Here is a 15000-nt window from a genome sequence, read left to right as displayed (position 1 = left end):
TGTAATAAAAAATTTGGCACCACAAGTTTTACATTAAAGAATTCCCATCGGCCGCTATGCTTTGCACCCGTTGGCTATGCTTATGAACACTATACGAATCTGCTCAAACCTCTCTAAAGTTAATGACAGGAGAATACGCTTTGATTAGTAATTGTTAAGGGTTACTGATGATTAAATTTTATCAAATTTCGCGCGATACGTTTCAAATGAAGTTCGAGAAATAATTTTGAGCAACACGAAGCAATTTCATATCATACGAAACCACGACTGCAAAGCATCGTCCAAAGACAGGCGTTCTTTGAGACGAGGAAATTTTATGATGCAACCATAATTATAAGGGTCCTCAGTAATAAAAGCCAATTTTAACGAATCCTGAGCTTATTCAAAGTCCATGCAAATAATTGTTAACCAACATTTTGCTCAATACATCAAGCAACAACCCCTCCTTCCCTGAATTGTGCTAAAGATCGGTGGATTCTGACAACAACAAAGCAAGTGACGCAAATGTCCCACCCGTCTGAAATCAGTAAATTTATTCACACTCTGCTGAAGAGGAACTTACCTCACTAATGAGATCTTCTTGGAATCTTACGTGATGGACAGAGGCAGCAGACAATTGTTCCGATTCTTCTGTAGCAGGCGGTAACTGTGGTAGCTCTACTATTTCCTCTGCAAACTCCGCGGAACATGAAGGTTCGTGAATCTGAGGCTCTAGGTGAGATGTCGACCTCGGTCCGGAATCTTGCACATTGGAATCCGCTTCCATAGAAGCTACATTTTTGAGACAGTCACCACGGCATTGTCTACAAACCCCTGCGTACAAGAATAAACCTAAAATGAGTTTTGGTAGTATTATGGGTTGTTAGTCTGTAGTAACAAGCTAGATAGATCAAATTGTTTGGAGCCTTTACCGAGCAATAAACAGCTTGCCTGCATGTATTTAGGCACTCTAATATTTCCTAGAGGGAGGGATTTTACCGGGCTAGATTCTAAATAGGTTTGTGGTGCCATTCCTAGCCAAAAGAGGACCAGAGGGCCCCGCCTTTAAAAAAGAATAATATTGCTGAAACCGAAACCTCTGCTTCTGAAAATGAGGCTGTAAATCTGACCCTGTTGTAGGTATTAGTGATTAGTGCCCTAGAAAATACTAGAAGGTAATCTAGCTAACATACAAAAAGAAATTAAATATCATACCTTATAACTCAAAACTAATTTCTTACAAGATCTTCCATCCTCCCCCATCCCCCTTCCCCACAAAAAAAAGAAAGAAAAAAATCCTTTCCCACTCTAATATTGCGTCTATTAATAAAACAATTGATTAGACTAGTGTATTAGTCAATATTCGCCCCGTGTAAGGGAATTCAGATTCCGGAATCCACGAAATTTTGCTTGTGGAATCTGGAATCTTGGGCTGTGGAATCTGGAGTACTGCTCAAGGAATCTGGAATCCCACTAACGATTGAAATTTGGAAGCCAAGTTCCACTGACAGAAAGGGGAATACAATATCTGGAATCTGAAATCCACTGGGTGGAATCCAGAATCCAAACTGTCTTGATTCCCTTACATGGGGCGAAATCACCAAGAAACCAAAGCATGCGTAATTACCGTATTTACATTCAGTGATCACGCTTACCTGAGCCCACGGGAACCAAAACATCCCACGTTTCCTTTATCTCTTTCAACATTTTCAAATTCACCCCTCTGGATACTTTACCCTTGCGGCGACCATGCAGAGGATGCTGGCACTTTCTTGAAGGACAATATTTTACTCCAAGTAAAGCGCGATGCTTTGGGCAAATAACCATATCCTCACCCTCCTCATCAAACAAACCAACACGAGCAAGTATCAGCTCTCTTTTAGAGGCTACTCATGATTGTGTTGTTTGTAATTCTCTCAAGAGCACCTTTACATCACTGAAGCAAGAATTCAAAGGAAAGAACTGTGTATGATCAGGGTATCTAGTTGATACATCACACAAACTAGTACAGTGCACAGCAAAAGAGCAAGAGAACTGCAACATCATTTTTAACGATAGACCTTTTCACCTCTGCATTGTATGCCTCTAACTGATCGGCGCAGCCGTGAGGAACACTTTGAAATATTATTCATGCATGTGCACGTGTTTTTGCAACCAACAGTCTATTTATAAAAAGCCTGTGAATCTCAACAACCTTTTGATGTATCTGCCCTATTAGGTCTATTACATATCCTAAGCGCCAATTCAACATTAAGTATCGCCAGACCTTTATGCATGTACTCCAATTTTAAAAAGAAAAAAAGCAAGTAGATTCGTTCGTATCAATTTGTATTTTTAGGGTGAAGGTTTGTTCTGTTTGTAGTTATTGTGGAAGATCGAATCAAGCTATCAAATTACAAGGATGTATGCGCTTCCCAGGAAGTAATTTCCAGGGATTATCTTACAGCCAACTGCTTTACTCCTTCTTAGGTGTATTAGGCAACCAACATTAAGTCGCAAGCAAATCAAGTTATTTTCAATTGAGCGAAGACTTTTTGATAACATTTTCTGTATCAAGATGCGAATCATGCGATGTCAGGCGTGCAAGTTTCAAGCAAATGTATTATTCCCTTAGTAGACGAACAAAAGCAAATTTCATTATACAGTCATTCTAACGTTTAAATACAGACATTGTAAGCATTTTGATAGTGTTCTGCAGACACGTGTGTTTGACTTAGCAAAGAGTAAGTCCTGTCACGTAGTTCACTTCTACAATAATAGAGGCCATCATTAAGCCGCCGATTGTTATTTTCATGGGCCTTCGAAATCGTTCTATTTCATTAAAGTTTATATTGTGTAAGCGTGTTATAATGAAAAATGAACAAAAAAATGACATGGTTACCCTGTGGTGGGCGAATATGTTTTTAAGTGATTAGACAGAAATGGTTCTATTTCATTAAAGTGTATGGTGTGTAATCATTTTATGGCATTTTCTGTCTGTTGCTATTTCATTATTACAGACTAAGCGTGTTATAATGAAAAAAACATTGAGGGCAGTGGGTACCCTGTGGTAGGTGAATATTTTTTAAGTGAATAGATAGAAATGGTTTTATTTCATTAAAGTGTATGGTGTGTAACCATTTTTCGGCATCTTCTGTCTGTTGCTATGTCATTATTACAGAATTAGCATGTTATAATGAAAAAAACATTGACAGCGGTGGATACCCTGTGGTGGGCAAATTTTTCTTTTTTAAGCGACTAGATAGAAATACTTCTATTTCATTAAAGTGTAAGGTGTGTATCCATTTTGTGGCATTTTCTGTCTGTTGCTGCGTCATTATTACAGAATTTGCATGTTATAATGAATAAAAACTGACGCAGGTACCCTGTGGTGGACGAAGTGTTTGTAGCCCTCCTGTGGAATAATTCAGTAAGTGCCCAAAGATTTTTTTGCAGATAATGTTAGTATGAAGTCCCACCTTTTAGACGATATGCTCCGTTTTTTGAAGATAAGATAAGGCCCCACCTCAGCATAAAACCCATTATCACGCTGTCAATATTGGGCCATTTATGCCGAGAGCGACGCCTATTTATAAACCCAGCGCACAAAAGACTATAATGAAATGGTTATAATCGCAGTCGTGCATGCGGCCAGAAACCACTGAATCACTGAAACACTTGTTTGGATTAATTTGGCCACTCATGTGGCATTTATTTCAAACCATTCAAATGCTAAGGTGTCAAATTAATCAATTAAACATCGCTATATTTGATTCAGTGAATAAAGTCGGGGCAAAAAAACAGCCACAAGCCACATCCTGTGGCAAGCCCCAACTCAAGCCGCAGGCACGCATGCATGCACGCACTATGAAATGGTGCAGAAACGACCAAATATAAAGATAATGGAAACTATGTAATATGAAGGCATCAGGAACACCAGGCCCTTCTCTGACATGTCCTTGAAGCCCCGACGAGTAACGGCTAGTTCTTGGGCTCGATAAGAGCATGCATTCCAGCGCTCTAGATTAACAACTACTCTAATATAAAATTGTTGCCCCAGCCCTTGTCTGACAGGCAAACTAACTCTGGAGATAAGCTAAATTGTAGATCACATCATGATTAATCGAATAGTAAGAACACTTATAATAGTAGACAAAGCCAGCACTTGCCTGGTCTTTGTCGGAATAAAATAAAATAACTAACTGGAAAAATAAAATAGGATGTACTAGCCTAAAATTGCCGCCCCTGCCCATGCCTGGAAGGCGAGCATTGATCTAGTTACAACTAACAGCTGAGGTAGTTTACTGAAGACTAGAAATAATAATTATGATGCCCCAGCCCCTGACTGAAAGGCGAGCTTAAGTCTTAAACACCTCTCCAGGTTGACGAATATACAGTTTGAACGTGTCGGATTTCCAACGGCCAAGGTGGCGAATCTGGGCATCCGATAAACCTTGGTCAGCTGCCAACGATGCGGCGCCAATCCGAAAAGAGTGAGATTTGTATTTGGATGAATCAAGTCCACAAAAGTTTAGTGCTTGCCGCAGTTGTTGCGTAAAATGGCTAGTCTAAACTGGGGATCCATCCGAAAAGCAGAACAAGGCACCCGGAGTGGTACCCCGCATAGAACAGTAGCATTGTAAATAATTCACTGGGCAAAACTCTGTTCCCATTGCGCAGTCCAAAACAACTGAAAAGGGGCGCCTACCCGAGTTTGAAGTCGGTGATGACAATTGTCGCGGCGGTCACGCAATTGTCTGTAAATTGGAAATGAAGGTCTTGTATTTGTACTAAAGGTTTCAAAATCGCACCCTTGGCTGTGAGTTCGCCTACTCGAAAAAAGCCATAGAAGGCCACCAAAAACATGGTCTGGTACAACAGCCTTTGATATGCTGATGAGTTGGTATGATCTAATGCGAGCACTAATCGTTGCAACACGCTACGTGTTATTGGAAGTCAAATGTCTGGTGAAGAGTATAGCTTACTGTGAGCCGCTAAAATCTTCTGCACTAAAAACTGTTTAGTGGGATCAGGAAAATTAGCTAGCTTGTGAACATAACTTAACGCGGAGACATACCTCGAGATTGTTGAGGAGGCAAACTTCCTCGCCGAGAGATATGATATAAACAATGCTAAATTGTTTACCGAGACCGGAAGGAGCGAAGCACGCGATTCGCAAAATTCAGATGAAAAATCGACATATGTCGACCAAGCTCTTTGGTAAGTCTTACGCGAACCCTCAGTAATGGCTGTGTGCAGAAGGTCGTTCAAGTGATGCGCCAGTTGTTGGGTGGTAAGCCCGGCGGAACTGGCGTTGGTTGTTCGTCTGCGTAAGGTGCTAGTGATCTGAATTTCTCTACCTGTAAGCGAGATAAAGCATCGCTTTCGCGGTTAACGCGACCAGCGATGTGCTTAGCATGAAACAAAATATTGTATTTAAGTGTGCAGAGAACAAAGTGCCTAAGCAAAGCCATAACTAAACGATCTTTAGAAGTTTGCTTATTGATTATAGCAACAACTGCCTGATTATCCGAAAAGAAAACAATACATTTGTCATGCATAAGCGGTCCCCAAATCTCAAGCACCAGGACAATCAGAAAGAACTCTAAGATAGTAATATGGAGTTGTTTCCAAGCGGCGGGCCACTCTCCAAAACACCAATGTGTGCCAAATACTGCAGCGTAGCCCAAGGAACCCGCCGCGTCCGTAAATAAATTGAGGTTTTGGGAAGTGGCCCATCGCGATCCGAGGAAAAAGGATTTGCCATTGTACACGCTCAAAAATTCCCGCCAGAGGTTGAGATCGTGTTTACATTCCTGGGTTAATCTGATGTGATGTGTGGGTTTCTGGATACCTTTAGTCAAGTCTATCAAACGGCAGAGAAAAGCACGCCCAGGAACCACAACACAGCAGGCAAAATTGAGGAGCCCTATTAAAGATTGTAGCTCTTTCAGCGTGACGTTTTTACGAGAGCAAAAATTCACCAACTGGGTATGGCATTTGGCAAGCTTGTCCTCTGGAAGACGAGCCTCCATCAATGCCGTATCTAAAGTGATCCCTGCGAATTGCAGAGCATTGGTGGGGCCCATAGTTTTCTCATCGGCTATTGGAAGGCCTATACGATGGCAAACGCAAAGAAAATTATCAAGATCTACCTGACATTTGGCCTCCGAATGCCCAATAAATAAGAAGTCATCTAAAATATGGATGACCGACGATGCGTGCAATCTATATTTAGCGATCCATTCTAACGCAGTGCTGAATGATTCAAATATATTGCACGATGACGAGCACCCCATGGGAAGGCATTTGTCAAAGTAGAATTTCCCTTGCCATTCCATCCCGAGCAATAGAAAATCGCAGGGGGCTACAGGAATGATATGAAAAGCGGATTTAATATCTGTCTTAGCCAGAAAACAGCCCTGTCCGATTGCTTTAATAAGCCTAACAGCATCATCGATAGTGGCACATCTTACGGTGGCTAACTCTTTTGGAATACCATCATTAACAGATAACCCCTCCGGGGAAGACAAATGATGAATTAACCTAAATTCTCCCGGTAACTTTTTGGGAATGATGCCTAGGGGCGATACCCTAAATGTTTCAAAGGGAGGCGTATCATACGGACCCACAATTCTGCCCGTTGCGAGCTCTTTTGACAACTTATTCACGCTAGTCAGATTCTCCATGGCGCTCTTCAGATTTGGGGATTGGATTGCAAGGGGAGAACCAAAATATCATATTGAGAAACCGTGAATAAAGCCTTGGATAAGATAGTCCGAAATTACGTTGTTATAGCCCTTAAGATAAAATGCGAGACGGTCGGGCCTTACCGGCGTTGGCCCGTGGCTCAACAACCGATGCTCTTCCCTGACTGTCACTCCCAGAGGGCATGGTAGAGGCTGCGTTGCTTGTGTTATTGTTCGGTCTGTTAACGCTGCATTGGCTTGTGGGATGGACTGCCTCACATTTGAAGCAGGAGTGTTTGAAATTGCAGCCCCTGCAGAACTGACCAGAATGAAATCTCCAACACACCCCTTTGGGAAAGGACTGAAAGGGACGCTGGTTGGGCCACCTTGCACGAAAATCATAGTTCGAGTTTGGGCGTGAGGTGGTGAGGGAGCTATGCATGGCCTGGTCCCATAATTCCCAAGCCACGTTATCCCATGGGTATCGGTCAGGTTTAGACTGGCGAAGAAATTGGAACTACTTGTCGTAATAACACCAGTTACCTTGTTTTGCCGCAATGTCTCTGACCACCTCACAATACTTCATCAGAGAACTTGTTGCCTTCGGTACCCTAATTGTATAAACAGCTACAAACACATTAAATGCAGTCACCCATTGGTCAATGGATAAGCTACGCCGTTTTGGCTTAACGTGCTCAAGGCAAAGACTAGGGTGATCATGGTCATTTGCGACAGATAATCGATATTTGGACTCGTCTGGTGATACGGAGAGGAGAGACCCGAAATCAACATATTCGTTTGCCCATATCTTTGCCTTGATACGATCCGAGATGCGAGACTCAAGGTCAAAAGTGACACTGGAAAACGTGCCATCCGGTTTCTCGGACGCAAAGGTTAGCCTACCCGCAGCCACAGTGTTCGTCAGATCTGCAATCTCTTTTGAGGCGGCATCTTCAACCACGGTGGGCTGTGACGTGGACTGATTACTAGGTCTCTGTTCGCCAACTGCGGGAGAGATGTTGAGAGTGCCGATGCCGGCCGACTGTAAGGCCCCAGAAATCGCGTTTGATATCAATTCACTCAGTGCGGTGGGGCTGAACTGTGGTGAGGACATTGTGCTGTTAGGCAGGGACGCAGACTTACCCTCTGAACGGCACTGTTTCGCCGATACCGGCTGTGTGGAACTTTTTGACGCCTGGCGCCTAGAGGCTCGTTTAGGAGGCATGCTTATGAAAAATTGAAATTATATTACTTAAACGTAGATCAGATTAAGACGCTGTGAAGCTCAAACCTAGTGGGTGTACTCCCCTTGTCTTAGCAGGCTGGAAACACTTCAGCCAATGAGCCAAGGGCAATTAATATGTTGAAAACAAATGGCACAAACAAATCCGAGACATTTCGTAAAGGCTTATGTGAAAGCCAACGAATGTCAATTACACTTAGAAGCAGGCAACATAACAAAACCAACAATCCGAGACATTTCAAAAGGACAGTTGTCCTATAATGGCCTGAGTGTGTTGGGCACACTAATGCAGTTAAACAATAGCCGCCAGGTGATAACACACTAATTACGCCATAATGTCAAGTGCAATACTGTAAAACAATCTGAGACATTTCAAGAGGACTATTGTCCTATAATGGCCTGAGTGTGTTGGGCACACTAACGTGGTATAACAATAGCCGCCAGGTGATAACACACTAATTACGCCATAAATGTCAAGTGCAAGTAATTACAAATTCCAATATAGCCTGCGAAATCTGTATATATGATGCATGTATTAAATATTTTGTAATACCGCCTTTAAAAGGTCACGATGGCTACGTGGCCTTGGGCAACAGCAATTAATCGGCGGACACACCCACTAACTTTACAGCCTTCAAAACAGCCCCTCGAATACTACGCATAAATTTGTAGTAGCCTAAATTGTTTAGATGGACCCCATCAGGTAAATAAAGGTCTCGCTTGCAGTTCCAGAAACCTCTGTGCTGCCAGTAATAACAAAAAGGCAACTGCTCGAGCACTACCTTAAGATATTGGTGAAGCTTGCCCACCTTACAATTGTACTCCTCTGAGTCCCGCGTACGTTGCCGCAATACCTGTCCTACTACAACAAATTCGACTGAATATACATCGTGCAAATCTCAAACTAATTTTTCTAGCTCGGAGCCAACAGTCTCAGGCGCGACCTTAACGAGATCATTGGAGCCAAGCTCCAAAATAATGATCTTGGGAGCAATTTGGCGCACGACTGTAAAGTCAAACTTACGAAATTTCTCGATTGTGCGGCCCCCAACGCCATGAAAATGAATATCCGCAATATCACTAAGAGTGATAAACGCATGCAAGTGCCGCTTCTTCTGCACAAACGCCACAAGTTGGTGAACGAAGGAGTGCCCTATTATTAACACGCGATGTTTGGCCATAGATGTATAAAAGGAGAGGGCACTAACAGCAACTTGAAACGAAGGTTAACAATAGCCAAAATGGAGAAGGACAGACTAATTAGAGTACAAGTAAGGGCTATAAAGGTACACTTGCCTGATTCCGACGAAAGAAAAGTACGCTTCTAAGGCTAAACAGCTATCACGATCGGCGCTGGCAGAAAAAGGGGAGAGGGTTAGCAGAGCACACGAATTTAAAGCTTGCTCTGCGTGTGGTGTCTAGCCCATTAACGGCTATCTACCTCTGCAGCTTGTACCGTAAGATAAGATAAGGCCCCGCCTCAGCATAAAACCCATTATCGCGCTAAGTCAATAATGGGCCATTTTTTTCTGAAATCATGCAATTTTCCAAACTTCTGTGATCCGGTCTACAAATTTAGATATGCTGTAACACAGGTCTTCCTTATGCAATCTATATGAAAATAATTTTCCATGTGTGGAATTTAATAAGGTTTAAGACAATCAAAAAGTTATTTACAAGGCTTTGCTTGTTTTAATTTTTTGTCATGAAACATTGAACCAGAACAGTTTTGTCCAGCATACTATTTATTTTATTTAATCACTCTTTTTCTAGTTAATTCAATTTGTATATACTCGTTCAATTCAATTCATCAACGTTAATTTAATCTTAAGAACTCAGCGTGGCTATCTGATCAGAAAGAGGAAGGTCTGGGAACAAGAACAGTTCATGTGCTTTAGCTTGTCTGCCATTAAGAGCAGTGAAAACAGCAAATGAATGACAAAATATCTGAGGCAGCAGGCCATGAAAGGTGGGCCTCCAATATATTGCTAACAGTGGATTCCCCATCTGTATCAACATTGTCTGAAGGTTAGACAGAAAGCGGGCCAATCCTCCACAGCATTACTACAGCAAGAAACATGATGGAAAGGAGTTAGGATAGAAGAACTTTTAGAGGACTATGGTCACATATTGAGGAGGAACACACCGAAGCAACCTGTCCAAAAAAAGGCATCAAAGAAAACCATTTTGAATTTGCTCTTCTACACTCCAATGAAGATAACAGAAGATGGATTTTGGAAGAAATGGTTGTAGAAAAGGACATGGTTACACTAGGTGAAACAAGAGAGCATGGTGCAGCTCAGAGAAAGGATTGTATCATCCCTGAAAAATATATTATTGGACCAAATGAGTTTGAATTTGTAAAAGTAAGTAATAAAAAGTGTCCTACGTCTAAGCAAACAAACCGATTATAATTGCAACATAGTTTAGAAACTGGTTGGGCATGGTCTGTTGTATATCAAGATGAAAATGGGCTTTGAATTCATGTTTAACACCATACATCCAATAGCATAGCAGCTCTAATGGCACTTTTGACAATGTACCTGGCACCTCTACTGGAAATTCTGGCATGGTCTGTGACACCTATAATGGAACTTATGACAATGTCCCTGGGACCTCCGATGGAACTTCTGGCATGGTCCCTGGCACCTCTAAAGGCACTTCTGGTATTGTCAGTGGCACCTCTAATGGCATTTCTGGTATTGCCCCTGGTATGTATGCCACCACCATACAAGGGGAAGAGCAGAGAACAGAAAGCTTCTTTTGCAGAGTTGTGAATGAGTTCTCAGTAGGTATAATAGAACCAACAGAGATGCCTAGATATGTGTATGAGGAAATTTTCTCTGAAAGACAATTAGAGGTAACCAATTCATCAAGAATCATTGAAGGAGAGACTTATTTCATAACTGTAGACAGAATATTCTGGAATTTACATTTGATGAACTAAAGCACATAGCTGATCAAGGGTCATCTTTGAAGTTCACTTCTTACGACAAGCAAGCTGTTGACAATGGTGGGCCTCACAAAGAGTGGATTAGACTATTCAATCAAGACATCAAACAGATTTCCTTTGATAATGGTTCAAAGAACACAAATCTAAAGATGACAACTGTATTGGTTAAATGGTCTTTATTGCTCTACTTCAAAATGGCCATTTTTATGGATGAAAATCTGGAACTCCTTCCTTAAATCAGATGACTCAAATGTGTTACGACACTTAATGAATTCAAATGTTGGATAGATACATATATTATTGTCATGTTTACTTCTTGTCTTCTAGATAATGGGCCACACTATCATAACACAGGGCTCTCTTCTACTTACCTGAAGTGAAAAAAGTATTTAACTTCACCATCAGAGAGTACAACTATTTTGAAGCTGGTGAGGAAAAGTTGTAACTCCATTCACATGTAAGATTTTGCAGTGGCTACCTTTGGGAAATCATGTAGAAAGTGCAGAACAGGTTGCAGAGCCGATCAAGGTATAGTGTGTTCTCTGAATGTTGATATTTTGTATAAAAAAACAGTACACAGTTTGTGTGCTGATTTTCAGTTGAAAGGTCACTGAAAGATTTCATTCAGACTTAAAGCTCAATATGTAATTAAAAAATAACAACAGCAAAAACAAACACAAAGCTCAGAAGTTCACTTTTAAATTAATCAGTATCAGTGGCACCATGCCATTCACCACATGCTTCTAGAGTCTCTTGCTTTCTTCTACTAGCAGACCTTTTTGCTTGGGGCACTTCAAATTGTTCAGAGTTTTCTTTTTGAAGCCTCGAACTGCTCCTTTGTCTTTTAAGTTTCTTCCTCTTTCTTGCAATTAGTTCCTTTGAAATCTGCTCACTCTCTTCTAACTTCCTTTTTCTTTGTAAACTATCTAACCTTTCCTGAGTGACTACAATATGGTCTTTTACCCTATACATTTACAAAAAAAGCACAAAATTAATCTTCATCTAGATAACACAAAACTTCTGGAAGCAGTAGTTTATTGTTTATCCTTTTTCAAGGCAGCTCTGTGCCTGAACTCACTGAAATAGACGTAACATATCAAACATAAAAGAGTTTCATATAGAACACTTTATTTGAGTGATTGATATACATTTAGCTTCTCAATCAAAACTAAAAACCTACGCTAATTAAGAGCAGCTTTGCCTAAATATCAACTAGACTTGGAAATAGCGAAAAAATCGAATTTCTTCAAACTTGCCCAGAATGAAGCCCTATGGGCACTAGTTGCAAAAATATTGTTTTAAGTTCGATAAATCAAAAAATTTTTTTTACACAATGTTTTCGTTTTGATGCCCCAAATCGGCCAAAATCGATTGAAAATGAGCGGCATACTTTTCCCCGGTTTCACATTACACACGTAACACCGTATTGAACATCACGGCATTTAGTTGAATTACAGTATTCAAAATCTCTTTAAAGACATTTCAATTTAAAAAGAAAATTGAAAAAGATACATTTTGAGATAATTGTTCGCTTCTAAGATATCGTTCATAGATGCATGATACCCTGAGATAATTTGAACACTGGACTGATCTCTTTGATGTCGACGTGATTCATAGTTTTGCGCTTAATAACATTTGGCAGACATCTAAATGTGCGCAAAGATAAATACTCCAAAATAAGAAACCGTTTATTTGCAGGAAAGGTTGGACCGCTGAAGATAATGTTTTAAATTCTGCATATTATTTATTCAAGTAAAGCAAGCTACCTGCTTTCAGTTACGCTTCGTGTCGCTTAGCAAAAGTGACAAACTTACTCTATGTAAATAAAGGCTTAGTTGCCTTTGTTTCATTCTTTCATTTTTCTAATCTGAAATTTCTGTTATATAGGCTTAAGATTTTCTTCCCAAATTTACCATTCAATTTCCTATCCTGGCCATATTTGCAGAAATTCCTTCTCATTTGATTGCTGTAAAACTTCACAATCACATATCTTAAGGAAGTTCAATATTTGCCTGTGTCGTTGAAGGCGTCAAAAAAGTGTCAGACATTTATTATTTACTTGTTGATGTTGTACTCTTAATAGTTTTAAGATGTGCTTGTTAATACAAATCAAACATGTTAATACATGATCCTCAGTTACAGCAGCACAGAGTTCATCCGTTTCAATGCTAATATGGCCTTTTTTAAGTATGTCCAGGTAGATTCTTTTACAGCGAACAGGCTTGGGTGGCACTTCTAATTCCCTATTTCCTTTCCTACTTTATCTTCTCCAATATATGCCTGCTCGCAGGCTAGTGCCTCAATACAAATGCAGACTGCATTCTGCTTTCGGGAGTATTAGCCGTCACGACTTTTGAAATGACTTTTCTTGGGAGTGGGGTGGGGGTGGATTAGCACTACTTCTAAAACCTAATCATAACAGCAAAACTGAGCATCATGAGTGACTAAAATGACTAAAACACAGAAACACAGGCTGTGCCGTTTTAGTTAGCAAAGGCCGGTGATATACGAGCAGCGAGAGCAAAGCTTACTTTTTTCGCGTGAGATTCATGTTTTCAGCTTGTTCCTTTAGTGCCTCTTAATCACACATTCCCTGCCAAGGGCATTATTTAACTCCACTTATAGTCCATGTAACTGACAATGTATGGAGATCTGATCCGGATAGTTGCTACTTTAAAAACCAAAGGCGGTGGTGCTATCCAATAAGATCGTTTGCCTCCTTTGACTCGCATTCGATATTTTTAACTATAAACCCTTGTAGACCATGCTGAATTTTCAAAATCAGGTCATTTTCTACACGTTTTATCCTGAAACGAACTCGGTGACCCGCATTTTTTATTTTTTTTGCATTTCTGACACAAGTAACTCATGATCTGACTGCCGTAAAATTTAAGAAAAAATCTATCCCCTGGAAAATTTTCGGGCAAACGTCCTTAAACACGCTGTTAAGAGTGTAATGTGAAACCGGGGAAGAGTAACATAACGACATATCAGGTGACCTCCTGACCTCAAGAATCATTAGCTGCCTTTCAATGGAAAGACATAAAAGCAAACTTGAATTGATGTAGGACCAAAAAGTTGAAGGTTTAATTAGACAGGCAAGGGCACGATGGCACGAACACGGAGAAAAGAATAAATATTTTTTAAATTTGGAGAAATGCAACCATATTAAGAAACATATTAGAAAATTATACTGTAGTGCAGATATCTCTACCGATCCACTCTCGATAAGGAACGCACAAAAGCAATTTTACACTAAGCTGCACAGCAGTTCCAAAACAAAGTTAGACACTCTAGACACAGCAATCTTCTTTGAAAATCCAAATCCATCAAAGCTATCAAGTGAAGCAAGTGAGAAATGCGAAGGAAAAATAACAATTGAAGAATGCCAAAACATTATCAAAACATTCCAACTAGGTAAGACTCCTGGAAATGATGGTCTGCCAATTGAATTTTATAATGTCTTTTGGTCATCAATCAGTGAAATGGTGGTCGAAAGCTTTAACAAGGCTTATGAAGAGGGAGAAATGTCTAACTCACAAAGGCAAGGGGTCATTACACTTATCGAAAAAACAGGTAAAGACAGAACCTGTCTTGAAAATTGGAGACCGATTTCTCTCACCAATGTTGACACTAAAATAGCATCCAAAGTAACAGCAACACGAATTACTAAAATTTTACCAGAGATAATCCACAGCAATCAGACTGGATATGTTTCAGGTGGATACATAGGGGAAGCAGCTAGATCAATTCTAGATGTCTTGGAATACACTAAAACATTCAATATTCCAGGTATATTATTATTCATAGATTTTGAAAAGGCATTCGACAGCCTTGAATGGAATTTTATGTTTAAATGCTTAGAAATTTTCGACTTTGGTAACAGTCTTGTAAGATGGGTGAAAACATTTTATTGCATTATAAACAATGGATCTTTTTCTGCTAATTTTGAGTTAAGCAGAGGTGTTAGGCAAGGGGATCCTATGTCGCCATATCTATTTGTGATCGCAATTGAGACTTCAGCTGCTGCAATTCAAACTAGTATTGATATTAAAGGAGTTAAATTAGACTTAGAGGAATGGAAAATCACCAACACCAGCTAGAAAGCATACCCTGCAGGAGACTCAGAAGACTATGGCAGAGAGAGATGCAGAACA

At 40.3% G+C, this 15000-nt stretch overlaps 2 protein-coding genes across 2 annotated transcripts in view; both read right to left on the bottom strand.

Moving 5' to 3' along the window:
* The window catches only part of LOC145500593 (uncharacterized), a 4184-nt gene extending 1303 nt beyond the window's left edge, over positions 1-2881 (bottom strand). Inside the window, exon 1 of the mRNA XM_081480115.1 lies at positions 1-2881. This exon is cut by the window's left edge and continues 901 nt beyond it. The gene's annotated coding sequence lies outside the window, so the exon portion shown is untranslated.
* A 2344-nt stretch (positions 2882-5225) lies between these two features.
* On the bottom strand, positions 5226-6647 carry LOC145501552 (uncharacterized). The gene has a single exon (XM_081481009.1). The coding sequence runs from the start codon at positions 6645-6647 to the stop codon at positions 5226-5228; it is 1422 nt and encodes a 473-aa protein (XP_081337135.1).
* Positions 6648-15000: the final 8353 nt, after the last annotated feature.

This window comes from Orbicella franksi, chromosome 10 (assembly GCF_964199315.1).
Source record: "Orbicella franksi chromosome 10, jaOrbFran1.1, whole genome shotgun sequence".
Lineage (NCBI taxonomy): Eukaryota > Metazoa > Cnidaria > Anthozoa > Scleractinia > Merulinidae > Orbicella > Orbicella franksi.
This window is presented reverse-complemented; position numbering and strand designations above follow the sequence as displayed.

Bases quoted from the DNA above. Each gene is read 5' to 3' on its own strand.
- LOC145501552 (XM_081481009.1), bottom strand. From the start codon at position 6,647: ATGGAGAATCTGACTAGCGTGAATAAGTTGTCAAAAGAGCTCGCAACG.